At 32.9% G+C, this 19,748-nt stretch overlaps 1 protein-coding gene and 1 long non-coding RNA gene across 4 annotated transcripts in view; one reads left to right on the top strand and one right to left on the bottom strand.

Annotated features, from left to right (window-relative positions):
• Dnah3 (dynein heavy chain 3, axonemal) overlaps nt 1-19,748 on the top strand; it is a 54,882-nt gene that overhangs the window by 10,532 nt on the left and 24,602 nt on the right. For 2 of the 3 annotated variants that reach the window (XM_088224079.1, XM_088224080.1), the window contains exons 14-35: nt 164-316; nt 412-489; nt 1,252-1,397; nt 2,266-2,434; nt 2,527-2,632; nt 3,319-3,488; nt 4,114-4,228; nt 5,709-5,923; nt 6,942-7,148; nt 7,384-7,455; nt 7,536-7,679; nt 8,559-8,744; nt 9,047-9,273; nt 13,102-13,276; nt 13,428-13,575; nt 14,207-14,295; nt 14,383-14,622; nt 15,509-15,666; nt 16,503-16,646; nt 17,477-17,596; nt 18,015-18,180; nt 19,142-19,394. In XM_088224079.1, the coding sequence (XP_088080205.1) occupies nt 164-316; nt 412-489; nt 1,252-1,397; nt 2,266-2,434; nt 2,527-2,632; nt 3,319-3,488; nt 4,114-4,228; nt 5,709-5,923; nt 6,942-7,148; nt 7,384-7,455; nt 7,536-7,679; nt 8,559-8,744; nt 9,047-9,273; nt 13,102-13,276; nt 13,428-13,575; nt 14,207-14,295; nt 14,383-14,622; nt 15,509-15,666; nt 16,503-16,646; nt 17,477-17,596; nt 18,015-18,180; nt 19,142-19,394 (3,481 nt within the window). Of the gene's footprint in view, nt 1-163; nt 317-411; nt 490-1,251; nt 1,398-2,265; nt 2,435-2,526; nt 2,633-3,318; nt 3,489-4,113; nt 4,229-5,708; nt 5,924-6,941; nt 7,149-7,383; nt 7,456-7,535; nt 7,680-8,558; nt 8,745-9,046; nt 9,274-12,455; nt 12,597-13,101; nt 13,277-13,427; nt 13,576-14,206; nt 14,296-14,382; nt 14,623-15,508; nt 15,667-16,502; nt 16,647-17,476; nt 17,597-18,014; nt 18,181-19,141; nt 19,395-19,748 lie in introns of those variants that run through there. The other variant, XM_088224081.1, reaches the window with a different exon arrangement.
• On the bottom strand, nt 9,882-12,425 carry LOC148283113 (uncharacterized). The gene is made up of 2 exons (XR_015821939.1): nt 12,246-12,425; nt 9,882-11,661 (listed from the first exon to the last, which is right to left on the bottom strand). It is a non-coding gene; the product is annotated as an uncharacterized LOC148283113 (long non-coding RNA).

Consider the following 19,748-nt stretch of genomic DNA (forward strand, 5'->3'; position numbering starts at 1 on the left):
TCTGGGTGGATGATTTCCATTAATTGTTCAATTACAATTATGATAAAAAATGGTTTTGATTTCTTAGAGCAGAACCATATTACACTTTACAGGTGGTTTACTTATACTTATTTTTAAAAAAATATATTTTCTTTTTAATTAATTTCAACATTGATTCTTTAAGGATGTTTCCTTGTTTATTGGAATCTACAAAGACTTATTCCCTGGCATTGATTTACCACAACCAGATAGAGATGAACTAACTCGACATATTAAGGAGGAGCTAGAGCGTAGAAACTTGCAAGATACTCCTTGGTACATGGAGAAAATCATTCAGGTATATCAATAATAAAGTATTGAATTTTCATATAAAAACAGTCATTTTTTCAAATAATAATTTAATATAATATTTAAATAAAATCAATTTTATAGGTATTTGAAATGATCTTAGTAAGGCACGGATTAATGATTGTAGGTGACCCAATGGCTGGAAAAACATGTTCATACCAGGTACTATTTTACAAAACATTTTAATTTATCTTTTGTTTATTTCTAATACCGATACAAAATATAAATATGTTTATTTATGTACGGTATTTAGTTTTTTTAGAAGCCGTTTATACGTGGACGATACAATGTTGTTTTTTCCCAGGACTTGACCATCGTCCATGTATAAACAGCAATTTTTAGGAAAAAATATTGTTCTGAGACATTGTCTGAGAGATAGTTGGGCAGGCTATCTTCGCGGAATGATGATTACCCCCATCACCCCGCGCGGCCACATTGTCCTAGTGTGAATGCGTACAAATATGGCTTTATGACGGTAGTAATTTGCTCGATACATGTGCGTCGCTCTCGCATACTTTTTCTGCCAAAAATGGAGGCAAGAAAAATTCCTCTTATTATTTAGTTTGTTATTTAACAATTCCAATTCATCTTGGTATAAAACAAATAGTGTTTTTCTTGAACTCACTCGTAATAAACGCTGTTGAATTTTCATATTGTCCCAGCGCTCTGTCCTGCGCGGTCGAGGCTGTTCATGGAGCTGGGACAAGACAATATTGTCATATCTATTATATTGTCCACATGTAAACTATTCTTTAATTTGTTTAACCATTGAACCCCCAATACTGATCTATACTCGACAGATCTGCTTCTAGAACAAATTAAGAATCCAAATTGATACTTCGTTTTATTAATCAAAATTATGCCAACCAGAGCCATCGATATTTTCATACTTTAAAATCAATCGTATTTTTTTTGCTTTTTCAGACTTTAGCAGAGGCTTTGCGATGTCTCCAGCTGCAAAAACCACCAGCTCGACACAAAGAGTATGCCGCTATTTACAAGATTTTGAATCCCAAAGCCATAACTATGGGACAACTATATGGATGTTTTGATCCTGCATCTCATGAATGGTTTTTAATTAATTATTTATCTAATTTACTTATTTCTCAAAATTAATGATTCAAAATTATTTCTGGAATTTCTCATAAAAAGATAATTATTTCAGAATATGTTGAAAACCAGAGAATAGTCTCTCTTTAGCCCTTTTGGTGTACATTATACTACCTTCCACTGACTTTCCTCATTTGGCCAGTGTATGTGTGTTTGTGGTCACTGCCAAAAAGATTTTCACTCTTAGATATATGTATACATTTTCTCTTTTCGCGTGAAGTGTATTTGCCTTATATTTATTAAATATTTGCTATTTTTGTATACTACAGCCTCCTATAGCAAACGTTCTTAAAATACGACGGTTCACCTGGCTTAGACAGGGGCTGTGAATGCTTCAGGAGAACCTTAACCTAAGTTGTCTCTTCTTCACGCCTGCGGGCTCTCGTGATAGGGTCTCCTAGAGGCATCTGATGATTCCCACATGCTTCGCTTATTATACTGATAACACATTCCCTTATGCATAATATATGGACAATTACATGTTTCTTTAATAACTTCTTTAATTTCAGCCTATTTTACATAGAATGTGTAAAGAATCACAAGTATTTTATTAGTTTAGTTTTGTCCTATTAAATTTTTCATAGATTATTAAGTTAACAAAATATCACTGAATATAATCATTTAACATTTATGAAACCTTTGAGGCTAGTAATCTACCCCATGGAATTTCTCAAATGCACCAGTTGGGACTGATGATAAATCCCGTGGATTAAAAATATTAATGCCAGGTCCAAACAAAATTGTAGAATCATCATAAATTGACATTCTGTGATTCTTACTTATTATTTAAACATATATTTATATATATTCAAATAAAATTTTATTTAGGTCCGATGGTGTTTTGGCTATTACATTCAGAGATTTTGCATCATCCATGACAAAAGAGCGGAAGTGGATTATGTTTGATGGTCCTGTGGATGCAGTTTGGATTGAAAACATGAATACTGTTTTGGATGACAATAAAAAGTTATGCCTCATGTCAGGAGAAATTATTCAAGTATGGATCTATCTTGAGAATCATTAAAATTGTAAAAAAAAATATTTGACTAAATGTGTGTTTTTTCATTCAATGAACTTGTTTTTCTTTAGATGTCGAACAAAATGAATTTAATATTTGAGCCTGCAGATTTAGATCAGGCTTCTCCAGCTACTGTTTCTAGATGTGGAATGATCTATTTAGAATCTAAACAGCTTGGTATGTAGTTTATGATTGTTACTTACGCAGTATATCCAAAAAGTATGTTTCGATTGTATTTCTTGTCATCGAAGCGCTGCTATTGCAGTTTCGTGCATGCGTTGTACTTACCCTGACCTATTGAGAAGGAGTTGACGCCATTATAAGTAAGCTGTACGCTTTGTGGGGCTTGTTGAAATGACAAATAATATTGAAAATACCCCTTGTGAGTTAAGGCCTGTAATTTGTTGCCTGATGGCAAAGAATATTTAACCAGTCCACATTCAGCAACAGAGAACATGTGATAAGTGATTCAATGGTAAAGAGATGTGAGGGATAGTTCAATGAAGGTCGTGATAATGTGCACGACGAGAAACAAAGTGGGCGTCCCCTTTTGTGAAAAGGGTGGCACCCTTTTATGAAGAGAGTATACAAAAGCTTGTGCCGTACCATGACAAGTGCCTACAAAATGGTGGGAGTTATGTAGATAAGTTCGAAAGGTTTTTCCACAGTATCTTTTATTCTTGTTTTTTTTTTTTACCTGTCAAACGGAATTTACTTTCTGGATACACCTCGTATTATATATTCAAATATATTTAAACTGAAAATAGACATACACCTATAGAATTCATATTTTGTTCAAAGATGAAAATTATTATTGATTGCTGTAAGCATTTACTTGTACTTAAAGTATTCATATTCCACAGGTTGGGAGCCGTTATTTGAGTCTTATAAAAACATAGTTTCAAAGAAACTTATTCCAGAACAGATGGAACTTCTTGTTGAGCTGATAGAGTGGTTATTCCCTGCAGTGTTTGAATTCTTAGCACAAAAATGCAAGTTTTTCGTTGAAACCAGCGAACTTCATCTATTCTATGTAAGATTTTAAAAATGTATATATTGCAATACTAAGAATAATATAAATCACAAGGGTATTTATTAAATCAGTCCATTTACCCGTAGAAGTAAGCAGAGAGGATGTATCCTAATATTCTTCTTCCACTTTCATATATCTCTGATATTATTTGAAACTGTGATATTATTTATTCATTCAACAGCTTTAAATTTATTTATATATTAGGTGTTAACATAAGTTTTGTTCGTTTTTTAGTTTAAAAATTAGCACCAAAAGTAAAACAAAATGTTAAAGGTTATATGTGATTCGTAAGAAAATTTTCTGCTCTTCGAGATATTGTTTCTTTTTATGTTACATGTATTATTTTATTTGATTACAAGCTTTCAAAATGCAATGTCAAGTAGACAAAAGTGAGCATTATCAACACCTCCTTCTATTCGCGTTCAATCGAAGGAATAAAGCTGCTCGCAATATTTACGCAGTGTACGGTGAAGATGCTATGAAATATTGACTAATTTGTTGTAAAATAATGAAGGACAATACATTATTGACTATTTTTGGTGCTCATTTTAAAATTGGTAAAAAAACAGAAACAACTTAAGTTGAGACCAATATAAAAAAAATCGATTTTTTCTTCCTTTTCTAGTCTTTCTCGAGGCTTTTTTCAGCAATGTTAGAGGGAGAAAACCAAGTTAGCACGCTCTGGCTGCAGTGCATTATGTTATTCTGTATCGTATGGGGGATGTGTGCTACTATCACAGGTAAACTCAACTATTCAAAAAAACATGAATCGTAAATCAAAATATAGTGTGAGCCCTACTTAACAACCTGGTATGAAGTTACGCCTAGGCATAGTAAAATAATAAGGATGGTATTTTGTTATTCTACCACTATAATAAGGATGGTATTCCCATCCGCATTCTACCAATTTGCCTAGGCGTAACTTTAAATCAGGTTTATGAGTAAGGCATATCTTTATTTGTGTTTCGACAAACAGAGCTTTTTAATTATTGCCCTATGCACCATCTGTTCAAATATTTGATTTAAAGAAATATGGGTGTTCAAACATGGACAAAATGTTAAATGTCGTACTGTGTGTAAAGCGATCATTGAAACCCGGAGCATCTTGTCCTCACAAATACCAACTCCACCATAAATAAAAAATGACCAAAGGTGATTATCACATACAGTCCATTAAAATCTTTTATAAACCTTAGCATATGTGTGCGTGACTACACTTTTCTATATAAAATATTCTAGTGTACCTACTAACAAAATAAATTAGTTTATTTGGTTTGCTGACAGGCACTAGCACATTAACAGTTATTAAGCAAGAAATGTAACTATGACTGAATGTAAGATTGTAGTAAATGGAGATAGTTTGAAACAGGTCGAAGAATTTGTATATCTGGGTAGTATGTTTACTAGAGATGGAAATATGGACAAGGATATTGAAAGGAGGGTTAGTGCCGGTAACAGAGTTAATGGTGCCTTAAAGTCTGTCGTAGCAAATAAGTGTCTATCGCAAGAGGCTAAATTAGCAGTTCATAATGGAGTTCTGGTACCAACCCTAATGTATGGAAGCGAAGCATGGAGTTGGAAAAAAAGGGAAGAAAGTAGACTGAATGCTGTTGAAATGCGATCCCTCAGGCGAATGTGCGGAAAAACAATGTATGATAGGTGCCCTAATGTCGAAATTAGAGCAGAATGCAAGGCTGAGTTAAGCATTATCGACAAAATTAAGAAAGGTCTTTTGCGATGGTTCGGTCATGTGGAGCGAATGAATGATGAAAGAACGGCTAAAAAGATTTATGATACGAATGTGTCTGGTTGTAGAAGTCGAGGAAGGCCGAGAAAGACATGGCATGATCAAGTACAACAAATTCTTGAAAGTGGTCATGTGAAAAGTCGGAATAATCGACGTGCGTGCATGAGAAGATGTATGAATGTGAAGGAAGCAAAGGAAGTGTGCCAGGACAGAGTGGTGTGGCGTTCTATCCTCTCTGCCTACCCCTCTGGGGAAATGGCGTGATGGTTAGTTAGTTAGTTAGTTAGTTATTAAGCATTCAAACGCACTGTATATATTATATATAAAACTTACTGCATGTTGGCAATGATAGTGTGCCAGTTATAGTATGCTAAGTCGTGTCGCAATAAAAAATATAACATTAATTATTATATTATTTAGTATTATTTACAATGTTAATTTTTAGATGTTAAAACCTATGTTCATTTTGTCAGGTGACAGCCGCAAGAAATTCAATGTATACTTTAGCAAACTTATTGATGGTGGTGATGATAAATTCCCTAGGCCTAAGGCATTTAAACTTGCCAAGAACCAAGTGTTCCCCGATAAAGGATCTGCCTATGATTATGTTTACGATAAGAAAAATGGAGGATCTTGGATTGGTTGGGTAGATTTAGAAAAAGATCCCCCAGTTCCGGCAAATGCCAAGGTAAAAGACTACAGCTATTTAGAATGTATTGGTTTGTTTCAAAGGCCCTTACATTTAGAAAAATGTTTGTTACATGTTCATATTACACAAAGCATTACACTTCAACGCTGTTACGGTCATGTTGGTTTTTATTATTTCCCACCTCATGTTTTTTACTCAGCATTGTCTGCCACTGTTTTATTTTACTTTGTTTTTTTATAATTAATCTTTGTTTTAAATTTTTAATATTAATCTTTTGATTTTATTATGCATATTTTTGATATAAAGGAAAAAGAAATAGAAAGGCATTTGGAAGGGAATGATTGAGAAACATGAGTGATAAATGTTTAGAGGTTTCATCTGTTTCAATACGGTCTAGCTGCCTTGTTTTTTTTCATAGTAAAGTGTGTTAAAGGAGAAAGAAAATATTATTTCTGTAATAGTTAATGAGTGCATTATATTTTTAAGGCATCTCATCAAACACAATGTTTACAAAAAATTGTGTGTAAAATAGAGAAGGTTCAAAAATGATTGTTGCGATCTTTTTTTATTAATTAATTTTAGTAAATATTAGTATTTAACCATTTATTGACTTTTTATGTCTACCGGTTTTGAGACGTACTCGTCTCTTCGTCAGGACACTCACTACACCAACATGCAAATACTAAAATACACTTTCACCTTTACCATCACCGTAGTATACATAATATTTACAAAAAAAAACATAAAGTAAGCTGAATTCACTCATTAATAGGGCAATTCGCTTGCTGAATATGGTTTCTGCTGTGTAAATTGTTTAGAACCTCTGTATATGTAAAAGCCCTATGGGTGGTTAGTAAATAAATATTTTTCTGTTTATATGTGCCGTTTAGTAGCTATCTGCTTTCTATTCATTAATTTTTCATTCGTTATGTTATTCTACCTTCACAGTCTACATTACTTAATGGGTTAAATATAAATAATACTTAAAGTAATGCTGACTGCAATTTAAAAAAAATATATGTATGTTTTATAAAGTGTCAGTAATTTTTTTTTATAGATAAATGAAATCATAATTCAAACAAATGAAAATGCATGTTTGCGATTCTTCCTACATCGACTGATTACTCATAAGATTCCTTTGTTGATTGTTGGTCCCACTGGAACAGGGAAGTCTTGTGTTGTGCTTGGCCATTTTCTATCTCTACCAAGAAATAAATATATTTCTAACACAATCAACTTCTCTGCCAGAACCACTGCGAATCAGGTACTAATATAATCATTTTCCAATTGATCAGATCTTTATAATAAAAATTCCATTTCAAAATGGTTCATATTTCTAACAGATTGCCTAATTATAGTCTCAAGTTAGAATAATGTAGTCATTATCAAAGTGTAAATAAGGAGAAGCAGGACTAGCTATATTATAGGTTGGTACTCCTAGGTTTAAACTAATTGATATAACATTTTCTCATATTGAATTATGTATGTAATCATTTTAGACTCAAGACATCATAATGTCAAAACTTGACCGAAGACGAAAGGGTGTTTTCGGACCATCAATGGGCAAGCAGGTAATTATTGTTACATATTATCACATAGTTTTGTGTCTTTAATGGCACCTGTTTAACTTTTATTTTAATTTCCCGCACAGTGCATTTTATTTGTGGATGATCTGAGTATGCCACAGAAAGAAGTTTATGGAGCACAACCTCCTTTGGAACTTTTACGTCAGTGGATCGACCACGGACATTGGTATGATTTGAAAGATTCATCGAAACAAGAACTTGTGGATGTTGTAAGTATTTACAATCAATAATACTGTAATAATTGCTCTTCTTATGATTTTTTAGCACGAAGGACTGTTATTACTAATCTAACTCTTTCAACAATTCATCTCTATTTATCCCTTGAGTCTGCTAAGCAGCTTACTTTGATTACTAAAGATCCTATTAAAATATAAATCCAATTAGGATAGAATATTAACACACATTTCGTACCAAATTTCTCCTAAATCTCACTCCTTTTTTAAATCATCCTTTTCAAACATCCTGTTCAAAATTCTACTGAGGTTAACATATTCATACATCTTGCAGTCCATCCGTCTGAACTAGCTAAAATTATCAATCTCCTTTGCTATTTTCACCATTCATGTCTCTACAACTAAGAAAACACTTTTTCTGTTTACATCAAAATGCCATGCACAATAATGTGCACGTCTTTTTTTAAATGTGAATTATTCACCCGACTGACTTTCAAATAACAAAACTCAGTGTACACCTGTTTAAAATTGACATTGTCTTTGAAGTTGACAAATTATGTAATCTTGCTAAAGGGGGTTTTATTGATTGAATCGGCATTCACTTGTAACACTTCTTGTTATGTTTTTTTTATTATAAAATAAAAACTTTGTTATTATGGTAACACTAATAACAAAGGCTTTTATTTTATAATAATTGCTATATGTATTTTTTTATTTTATCCTTGAGATCTACATTGTTTGCTCAGTTGTACAAAATAAATTTTCATTTCTTATAGGTATGCATGATTTTGATATCTATTAGAATTAAAACTCAGACTGCGGATCATTTGCAATATGCCATATAACATGACTCAGTTTTCAAAAATGTTTTTAATAGTCTTTCTTATTTTTCAATGTTATTTTGAACTTTTTCAGCTATTTGTTTCCGCAATGCTACCTCCCGGTGGAGGATCCAATGTGATTACAAGCCGTCTAACTCGCCACACTCACATCATCACTCTGGATTCCTTTGAAGATGCTACACTCAACAAAATATTCACCTCAATCATGGATTGGCACTTCAACAAAGGATTTGGTGAAAGTGTCGTCAGATCGAGCAAGGTTTGGTCATAGGTTTTTGCTATTAAGTTTTATTTTTATCCTGATTCTAAAACATACTCCAAAAATCTTATCTGTTGGCTATTAAATGCAGATGCTCTGTACATAAGGCTTGAAGATGTTTAATGAAAGAGTCAAATAAAATACTTTTATTTTTGCCAAGTTGTTGAATATTTGCTAATAATCAAAGAAAAAAACCTTATAAAATTGTACAATAAGCTCTAATAAAGTAGTTGTGCAGATTTATCCTGTAAAAATAAAATTTAGTAAAATGTAACATAATGCACTTTTTTTATAATTTACAGGCTATTGTCAGTGCAACGATGGAAGTTTACAAAACAACTATGTCTATATTCCTTCCAACTCCAACAAAGTCTCACTATCTCTTTAATTTGAGAGATTTCTCGCGAGTTATCAGGGGAATCCTTTTAGTTCCCGCTACTCACTTGAAAGATTTAGAAAAACTCATATTACTTTGGGTACACGAAACCTACAGGGTATTTTACGATAGATTAATTGATGATGAAGATAGGTATGTATAACACTTCAATCGTTTTGTAATCAAAGTATATTACGAATATTATCTAACCTAAAAAGTAAAGTTTTGTTTGTCAGATTTCAAGGAGGAAAACTCTGAGAATCAAGAAAATTTATCAAATATTTATGCATCTTAAATTTTTCATTAATCACAGCTTGTTTCAGATCTCAGGGAGCTTAAAATATCTATTGTATGTTTTGTTATTTTCTGTTGGCAAGTTTAAAACTCTTCAAATGTGTTAATTAATAAATGTGACATAGAATCAAAATGTGACATGTCCACTTTTCATAGTTTAGAGATAATCGTGAAAATGTGTTTATTTGTGAAATAAATGAATAGAAGTGTTTGTTTTCTTTTATTTACATTTTAACGGTTGAAATATTTCATTTCAAAGCATTAAAAATAATTTACTAAGCTCAATTTTCTATAAATTTACGATTCTTGTTTGGATCTGTCACTTTTTGAAAGTAAAGTACGGATTTGTCATATTTTGATATTAACCGTTTGGGATTTGTCACATTTTGCTACTACCGAGTGATGATTTGCCATCTTGGTCTTAAACCATGGGTGCAGCCAGGGATGCAAATTAAATGAAAAAAATCTTTAATAGTTTGTATATTAAAAAAGAAAATACATTACAAAAAATATTTAAGCTATACAGTGAGGTCGCTTATTTCTTCAATTGTTGTACAAAATAATTCCGGGTCTTCTGTAGTTTCCGCATCTTCTATATCTTGAAAGTTATCAATGTTTTTGTAATATAGTAAGCACGCAACATTTCTCCAATTATCACCATAGTGCTTAATGATTAGATTGTTTACATCTTTAACTTTATCTTTTTTAATTTTTGCAGTTTTATTTAACTGAATGGGAATAATTTGGCTCGGCGATGTCTTAGATTTTAATATTTTTTTAGGCATACACAAATCAACTTTATAATGGGCTTCTCCAGCAACTGTTATTAAACCGGACATATTTTTAGTTAATATAAACCTTTTGGTAGGAGCAAATTTAAAATGCCACTGACTTGGGGGCTTAAGAATCCCCTGTATGGCAGACTTCCAGTCAAAAATGTTCACTTCAGTCCCTAGCTTGTGTACCTTTCCATGCTCTTTAAAAATGTTGTAGTAGTCTTCTGGATCTACAATTACTTCCTTCATCTTTATCTTTTTTTCTATTCCTGCAAAAACCCTATCGGCTGGAAGGAAGGAATGACCGACCACGGGAAATATTATTTCTATAGTTTTTACGGAATGAGTATTACTGTCTAACCACTTGGTACACATTCCGATAAGGGTAGAATTTTTGTTCTGTCCTCCACATCCATCAGCCATAAGTCGGAGGTTGGTGATACCATCAAAATCGATGGAAGACAGAAGATGAAAGACTGAACTCGCTATTTCGTTGGATCCTTTGGCAAACTGATCCTCTGTCCATGCATAAATAAATACATTGTCAGATGTTAATTTAGAGTGCGAGGTACCAATTACTGCTGTAAAATTATACATATATAATTGGCGTGAATAATACGCAGCTTGATCTGGAACCTTAGGCAAAGGTTGGTTCTTTTGACAATCAAAAGATATTGTCATCATTCCAGATTTCTCTTCTTGTAGCATTTTAAAAAACATTTTCGCTTTCAGTTTATGCACTCGTTTTTCAATAATAAAGGTATTTTTGGTTCCAATATCCTTTTCGTATTTTATTTTTTCCCCAAGCTCTAAACACTTGGAACATTGGTCGGATTTTGGAGAACCAAATCCGATATTGAATGCAGTTTTAAAAATTTTCCTAAAATACGATGTTTTTACTGTGCAACTCGGGTCTGCTTGGGCATTGAACATTTTGCTCAATTTGTTGATATTCAATTCTGATGCCAGGTACTGCCGGGATTTTATTTTACTTCTGCAATAATGTATTTCTAAAGGAATAAATTTTGATATGTATTCTACGACAGCATTTTGACGTTCAGCAAATTTAAGGACCTTCCTATTACCTCCCCGTTTTTCAATAGCAGGAGTACCTGATGTAAAATGTCGTTTCATCACTCCTAGAACACGTGTTTTTTTTATGTGTAAAATATTTAAAAATGTATCTCTACAGACCGGCACTATCATCCTATTAATTTTTCTTACATGATAAGACGCTGATATTGATTTGGTTTTTTTTTTTTCTAAACTAGTTGAGTTATTTCCTCTTCTTCTCTTTACTTTTTTTGGCACACAATATTTAATCAAAAAATTATCTTGGTAAATTTTATTTGCATGCAAATAGAATTTTTCATAAAAGTTGTGCATGTCTGCCATTGTCAAAGATAAACATTGGTATGCTTCAGAATTATGGTTGCATTTTGGTGCAAAGGGTAAAGTTGGTGCGGAATATCTGTAACATAACCAACAAGTCGATGTTTAGAATAGCATGGATATGAAACTACTTAAAAAATATAAATCCACCTTGTAACGAAACTCGGCGTACAAGCGGGAAACCAGTGAATTAATATCATCTTTTGAGCCGATTTTGTGGAATAAATTTCTTTGATTTGACCGATAGTTTTCGAGAAAATTGATTAAGAATTAATTTGTTTTTAGATGAATTTTTGGAAATTGTTATCAAATATCATTTATTAAGACAAATAATACTGTTCATAAAAAAACAGCATTTTAATAAGAATTCATGCAATTTTACTTAATCTGCGGTACTTATGAAAGCTTTTACAAGAAGAATTTTTTTTTTTTTTAACCTAGATTCAAAAGTTATATTACACATTCGACTCCAAATATAATGCAGATTCACCAGTTTTCAGATTGTACTACGAGTTTCGTTACACATGTATATGCAAATAATATTTTTTTAAATTCAAATATCACTAAATAAAATTGACAAATTGACCTACACTAGGATACACCACTGTAATTTTAACATGCAAGATAACATTGGTTTTTTGACAGTTAAGAAAAAGAACTTACCGTTTTAGTACTTCTTTTGACCTTTTCCACTTATCTGGTTGTCTAATCCTCTTCCTTGCTTTATCTGAAGTAACTCTTTCCATATTTTACGAACTTTCTACCACTTTAAACTTTGAAAATCACAAAACATCTATCCCCTGATACCTGATACTCATTAGAACGCAATTACAATGGTTATGTGAATACTCTATGAGTAAAAAAAAACAATGGCGGTTCCTTCGACCAATCACGAGACATCTGTAACGATGCTTGTTGGTTGAATGGATTTGTCAGTATTTGATAATACACTTGAATGAATATGTCATGTTTTGATAATAACCATGATTTTCAAAGAGCCACCGCTTAAAATTTGTAAGGATTAATCGGTTTATGATGACAATGCCATTTTCCAATTTTTAAAAGCAGTGAAACTGCATTATTAACTCATTTTTTTCCCAAAGTGGATCTGTCACTTTTTGATACTATAGGTCACAAATATTGTAAGACTCACATCATATAATAAAAACAAGTAACAATAAAATCTATGCCCTGGAAATAGGGAAAATTATTCAGGTTTCCATATGAGTCTAATTACAGATGCATGCAGAGACGGGTTGTGGTCCCGTGGGTAGTGTCGCGGACTACAAAGCAGGAAGTCCGAGGTTCGAATCCCGCACCATCACAACTTGTTTCCTGTTTTCTAACATTGTTATTTACAACTAAAAAGAAATTCCTCCTTTATTTAGATAAATCATAAGAACTCAATTGTTTTTTAATTAACTAAATGAATAAATGATCGATAAATCTCTTTTTGAAAGGTTTTTTTTCTAAAATGATAATAGAAATAAAAAAAAATGTTTTGAAAATTTCCTTTCAGGCAGAAGTTGTTTAACATTGTAAATAATTGCACATATGGTCATTTCCGCATTGGTTTGGATAAAGTTGCCGCTGCATATATTCCTGAGGATGAGAAGCTTTCAAATGAACACATTACAAATATATTCTTTGGAAACTACATGGAGCCTGATGCAGATCCTAAAATTTACGACCAGGTATTTAAATTTACACAATTCATTTATTTGAATTTTTTACCGCCAATGAGTGTAAATAAGTTGTTTTTCAGCTTCTGCATTCGTCCCAAAACTATTTCATTTAGAATTATTCAGAGTTACCTAGTGATTTTCTTAAATACATTTATTTCAGGTGATGGACCTTGATTTGATGGCTGAAAAAATGGATTATTACTTGGAGGAATATAATTTACTCTCCCCTACGGCAATGAGTATGGTTATGTTCAAATATGCTCTCGACCACATATCTAGAGCATGCCGAGTATTGTTGCAAGCTAATGGTATGTTCCATTAAGAAAACTTACTTTCCACTATTAACTTTTGTTCGTCTAGTTCATAATAATAAGGAGATAAAAAGGAATAAAATAACAACCCAACCATCCCGCCGTTTCCCCCTTCTCAACTATTTGTCGACTCTTTTCCTCTACATCAATGCATCTTCTCATCTCACGACAATTTTGGCATGTCCATCTTTAAGTATCTTTTGGATTCAGTCATTCCATGTCTTTGTCAGTATTTTATTTCCATCAACATAAATCGTTTTACCCGTGTTTCTGCTATCCATTTGCTCTACATGTCCGAACCGACGCAAAACTCTAATAATTATCTAATTTTGATCCAATTTTCCACTCAGAATCTGCACACAATTCCACTTTTTTAGGACAACAGACTTCCATAAGATTCCATTCAATTTCTGACTATTCTTTTAGTTGATTTTTTTATATTCTGAATTTGCACGCGCGTACGCTCAGTATTATGTGCTTAATGCATATTTTGCTTTGTGTATATCTCATAGCATGTTCACCTACTAATGTTTTGATTAGAATTATTTTCAGACTTCTTCAAACTGAGACACCCTGTATTTTAGCAGTATTTCTATTAAGTAGTTTTTTAAAATCCTTTTATTTTAAGGAAATTTACTGATGGTGGGAGTTGGTGGTAGTGGAAGGAGCAGCGCTGTCAAATTAGCAGCAAGCATTCTTGAGATGAGTTGTTTCCAGGTATTTTTTTTTAACACATTCATTCACATTCTCGATTGGATTTACTTAATCTATCTACTAACATTTTTCAACACGAAATGTTCTTAGATCCAAATATCGCGGACGTACAATCAGCCGGAGTGGCGTGATGACATAAAGCGCCTGTTGATGAAGGCAGGAATCACGGGAAAACCTCTAGTTTTCCTTTTCGCTGACAATCAGATCCAGTACGAAGGAATGGTAGAAGATATCAATATGATTCTCAATACGGGCGATATCCCTAATCTGTATGCTGGGGATGACAAAGTTGAAATAATTGATAAGATGCTTGGAGTGGCCAGAGAAGGGGTGATTTATAAAATTACATATTTGTCAATTAAAGCAATTTGAATTAATTTTTGTAGAATAAGATCATGTTAAATAATCAAAATCAGGAATTTTAGTTCTACTTGAAATTTTGTTTTTAAATGTTTTCTTGGACATTATTATTAAAATTTAAAAGAGGTTTCACTATAAATGTACAATTGAATATTTATACTGTTATTGTTCGTCGGGTTTGATATCTTCCAGGATAACCGCTGACACAGCGCGTGTTTGAAACATGCAACTCGGTTATGTATGATAAGGTGAAGTTCAAACGTAGGAGAAATGTTGAATGTTACACAGTGTGTTAAGTGGCCACTTCAATCAATCGACAGGCCATAAGCCCTGCTAATGCCTAAACTTCCATATTACTCTCTGTTGCAATAAATTTACATATTCACACCTCCCTATGGAGTTAAACCTATCCTTGTCTACAAACATTTATTTTATTTTATTACAAAAGGCCCTAGTGAGCTTTTACATCATTAATGGTTATTATAAACTACATAGTGATAGCGAATATAAAATAAATTAATACAAGAATACAAATTCAATGGAAAGAAATTGAAATAAACAAAAGCCTAAAAATAATGGGAACTTGAACAAAAAATGGCTAAATGACCCAATAAATTATTCTATCATTAATAAAAGTATTTCTGTAAATTTGAATATTGAACAGCGAAAGATATCAATAGAGCTAAATTCATTGCCAAGTTTACGTAGTATCTGAATAGACGAGTGAATATACTAATAGCTCCTAGATTTGTTTGTATAAAATAGTAGTTTTGGATATACTCAAAATATTTTTTAATTAATCATGTTTAAATACCCTTTGTTTCATATAGAGTAATTTTAATAACAGTTTTTTTAGGGTCTAGTGGAAACAACGCCTTTTGCATTATTCGGATTCTTTGTTGAGAGAATAAAAGCAAATCTTCACATAGCCTTTGCAATGTCCCCCATTGGCGACTCCTTCAGAAACAGATTAAGAATGTTCCCCTCTCTGATCAATTGCTGCACTATTGATTGGTAAGTCTATCTTCATTCTTATACATTTCTTCAGCTTACTTACTCACCTTGCCTGGCTGGATCAAACCCTGCCACTCCAATAAGCGGCGACAGATATCATCTTGTCGTTTGCCATAATAAGGCCCCGGGGGTGCAGCCTTCTTCCATAAGAGGGCATGTCAGTAGATGACTGTCGTCCTGGGTTGCGCCGCAGTCACACAGGATATCATCGTCAGATATGTACCCCTTACCTTAGGAGATTATTTTTGTATCAAGTAATGCCCACCTAGTCGGTTGAGGGTGATCCATAGAGCAGTTTTTTTAACCTTTTTGAATTCGCGACCTTTTAACGAGAATACTGGCACCCCCCAAGACATTAATTTTAAAATACCACTCGTATGTCAGTGATTTCAACAATGGCATATTTAATTCTCTTTGTATTTAGACCGTAATATCATTAATCAAAAAATCAAGTGCAAAGTAGGAGCAGGCCCCCGGGCATTACCAGGAAGATCTATAATATTTAGATAGCATGCTTAAAATGAAATTTTATTTGGATCTTCAGGACGAAGAGAGAGTATCCAGAGCTGAAATAATCAATGTCATTTGGCACATCCTATAGTCGGGGTCTACGTTCAAGGCGCACATGCGTTAATGTATTTTGATGCTGCCCGGTTGCAGGTTGAAAAACACTGCCATAGAAAATAGGGTAGATGTTCACCTACTCGAGTACCCTCCTGTGGATCCATCCACGGTCTCACTCGATTATCCTGTTGTCACAGTTCCTCTCTCCATTGTTGTAAGGATAGCATTTTTCTATAGCTATACACCAATCATATATTTATTTATTTTCATAGGTATACATCATGGCCAGAAGAGGCGTTGGAAAAGGTGGCCAATATGTTTTTGAAAACAATGGAAGATGTCGACGAGGGGACAAGAGAATCGTGTGTTCAAATGTGCAAATTATTCCACACAAGCGTTACACAATCTGGAATAAGGTAAAGGAGAAGGATATTATTATTTTCTTGTTATTATTGGATTCAATTTTCCTTTGGGTACGTTACTTACTTTTCTCATGTTGATTTATTTATGTCATCTACATTTTAGTAATAAAAATTAATTAACAAAATTACAGTGCAACGTTTGGTAACCCTGTATTAATGTGTTGGTGCCTGTAAGCGAACCAAGTAAACCTTGCAAATTTTATTTGCATTAGTAGGGGCACGCTAGAATACTTTATACTTATACTTTAGAACACATTGACACAGGGTTATGAATCTTTTAAACGCACTGTAAATATGTTTAACCATTTTGAATATATTGCCACTGAGTGATAATAATCGCACAAATCCAAAAATGACATTTTTTAGTGTATTCAATATTTTTTTGTTAAAATTTTAAAAAACAATGAACATTTTGCCATTTTTAGTTTTGACATTCAACTTGATGGCACAAGCCTTTGTTTTTTTCAAAGGAATGTTAGTTTACTGATAGCAAGGGTGTTTATGTGCTTTTCTGTTAAAATCTGTTTTTTTTTTTTTACTGTGCCACTGGTCTTTCCGGGATGCAATATGTACCTTCTAATTATTTAATTTTGCGAAATTAATATTTTAGTCTAAAAGTTACATTAATTCAGAATGTTACAAGTTCATTTTTTATCTTAAATATCAACCTTTAAAATTATGTATTCTCCTTACACGCTGTCACCGTCTACCATTTTTTTTTACTGAATGATATGAAAATCGCAGGATATTATTTGACTAATAACTTTCAAACACTTATTTTTAAATTATTTTATCACATATTTTACATCTAGATGTTTTTTTAGGTTTTACGCAGAACAAAAGCGAAAGATTTATGTCACACCAACTTCATACTTAGAATTGATAAAAGCTTTCCAAGGGTTGTATGATATGAAGGTGAACCAAATCACAACAGCAAAATACAGGTATTTTCTGCGTTCACTTACTTTATTTAGAGACATGTTTAGGTAGAAAATGACGAAGCATATTTGATGTGGGAAGGTAAGTTGATCCACGGCTGAACAATCATTACAATATTCAGCAGTCTCAAGATGCCCGTTGGAGGACGGAAACGCCAGTTAATCAAATCAATTAGCTTACCAAGTTTATCATATAAATAAAAGTCGAGAGATACTTTAATCCACAAACTTAAATTTGTATCACTCGTTTTTTATTTATATGATAAATCACAATGAACTTCCATCAAGAATTTTCACTTCCAAACTTGAAAGTTTACCAAATATTTAAATTTATAATAAATTATTGCCTTATTTAAGGATTCAATCAATCTTTTTTTTAAATAATTTTTATATGTACCTAAATGTTGGTCATTACACATTCCAGATACATATCTGGTTTGGAGCAGTTACAATTTGCAGCGGGACAAGTAGCCGTGATGCAGGAACAGCTAACAGCCCTGCATCCACAGTTAGTTGAAACGTCGGAGAAAACTGAGAAACTTATGATCAAAATTGAACAGGATACAGTTGTTGTTGAAGCTCAAAAAGAAGTAAGTGTTGACGAAGTATCACATAGTTTTTATTGTTTATCATAGATTATTGTTGGCTAGTCAAGGTCAGTTGAACCAACAAAAATCTAAATAAACTGAATTGTTTTGCAGAAAAACGCAACAATTATATGGTCACTTTTTATGGTCCAGTTACCTCTCAAACATCCCTTTCAAGATTGTCTTTGGCACTTATTTATTTTACAGAAACAAACAGTTGACAATGATATAATAACATAAAAAAGATGCAGTTTAAAGACAGACCAGCGAAGTTTCTAAATAAAAATCATACATATTAAATTGTGGTACAACAAAAGGGTGTGTTTATGTGTATTTGTAAGAGAGTAAGTGTAGAGGTGTGTTTGTGTGTATTAATGTGAGCATCATTAAATAGCAAGTGGGATCATATCGCAGCCAGAAAGAATGAGTCTTAATTTATTTTAAAATAAATTAAGGGGCGTGTTAAATATATCAATAGATAAAAATATATTCAGAACTTTCTGTACACATGCCTATTTTATTTATTTTTTAAAGTCAAAATAAAAAAATTATGTAGAATCAATAAGCTTAAATAAATAGGAAATTATGTGAACAAGGAAAAAAATATGTAAATACTGGGCGATCCTCCTCAGAAGACTCTTTAATTGATATTTTTTTAAAAACTAAATGTGCAAAAAACAGTTTAATAGAAATTGTTATGGGATAAATGGTGTCATGTGGTATTTTTATCTCCGTGATACATAGAATACTGTATTGGAACGCCAACTGCAGTGTTCCTCAATAACTTTTCACATCGGACTTAAAAATTGTAGTTCAAAAACACCTTTTCAATAAATATTTCATGTCAACCATGTCAGAAATCGAATTCAAGACCTCTTCCATGGTAGGCGAATGCCCTAACCAATGGAACTCGAGTAGGACATAATAATTGTAGGTCTTTAGATTAATATTTCTCATTTAAAAGATTGTAGGAGCTGACGAGGCATTGGCCAACGAAGCAGCCGCAGCTGCTCAAGCAATTAAGGACGACTGCGAGAGTGATCTTGCTGAGGCAGTACCAGCTTTGGAAGCAGCCGTCAGTGCTCTCAACACTCTCAAGCCCGCTGACATCACACTAGTCAAGTCCATGAAGAACCCACCTGCTGGCGTGAAGCTGGTTATGGAGGCCGTATGTGTAATGAAAGGGGTTAAAAGTGAAAGGAAACCTAACGCCCAAGGTAAGAGTGTCAACATTAAAGATTATCTGTAAAATTTACCAATCAAAATGATTAAATATTGAGGAATTTCTTATTCTTTTTCAATGGCCCTACAGCTCGTATCAAGCCTTGGCCTCCATCAATTTTCGTCTCCAACTCCCTCTCTGTTATTTGCTGTAACCCTCCAGTTAGATACTTCTAGTAGTTGGGATGCATTCTTTTTTTATGTCATCTACCCATCGCAGCCTCGGTCTGCTTTTCTTCTGCCTCCTGGGTTCCCATCTATGATTCTTTATTTTCTGCACATGTTTGCCCTATTTCAGCCTGTTCAGTCTGATTTGCGCAGAGATCTTGGGAGCTTTATAGATATTGTAT

The sequence above is a fragment of the Micrasema longulum genome, unplaced genomic scaffold, assembly GCF_059751315.1.
Source record: "Micrasema longulum isolate JH-2025_06_02 unplaced genomic scaffold, ASM5975131v1 h1tg000261l, whole genome shotgun sequence".
NCBI lineage: Eukaryota > Metazoa > Arthropoda > Insecta > Trichoptera > Brachycentridae > Micrasema > Micrasema longulum.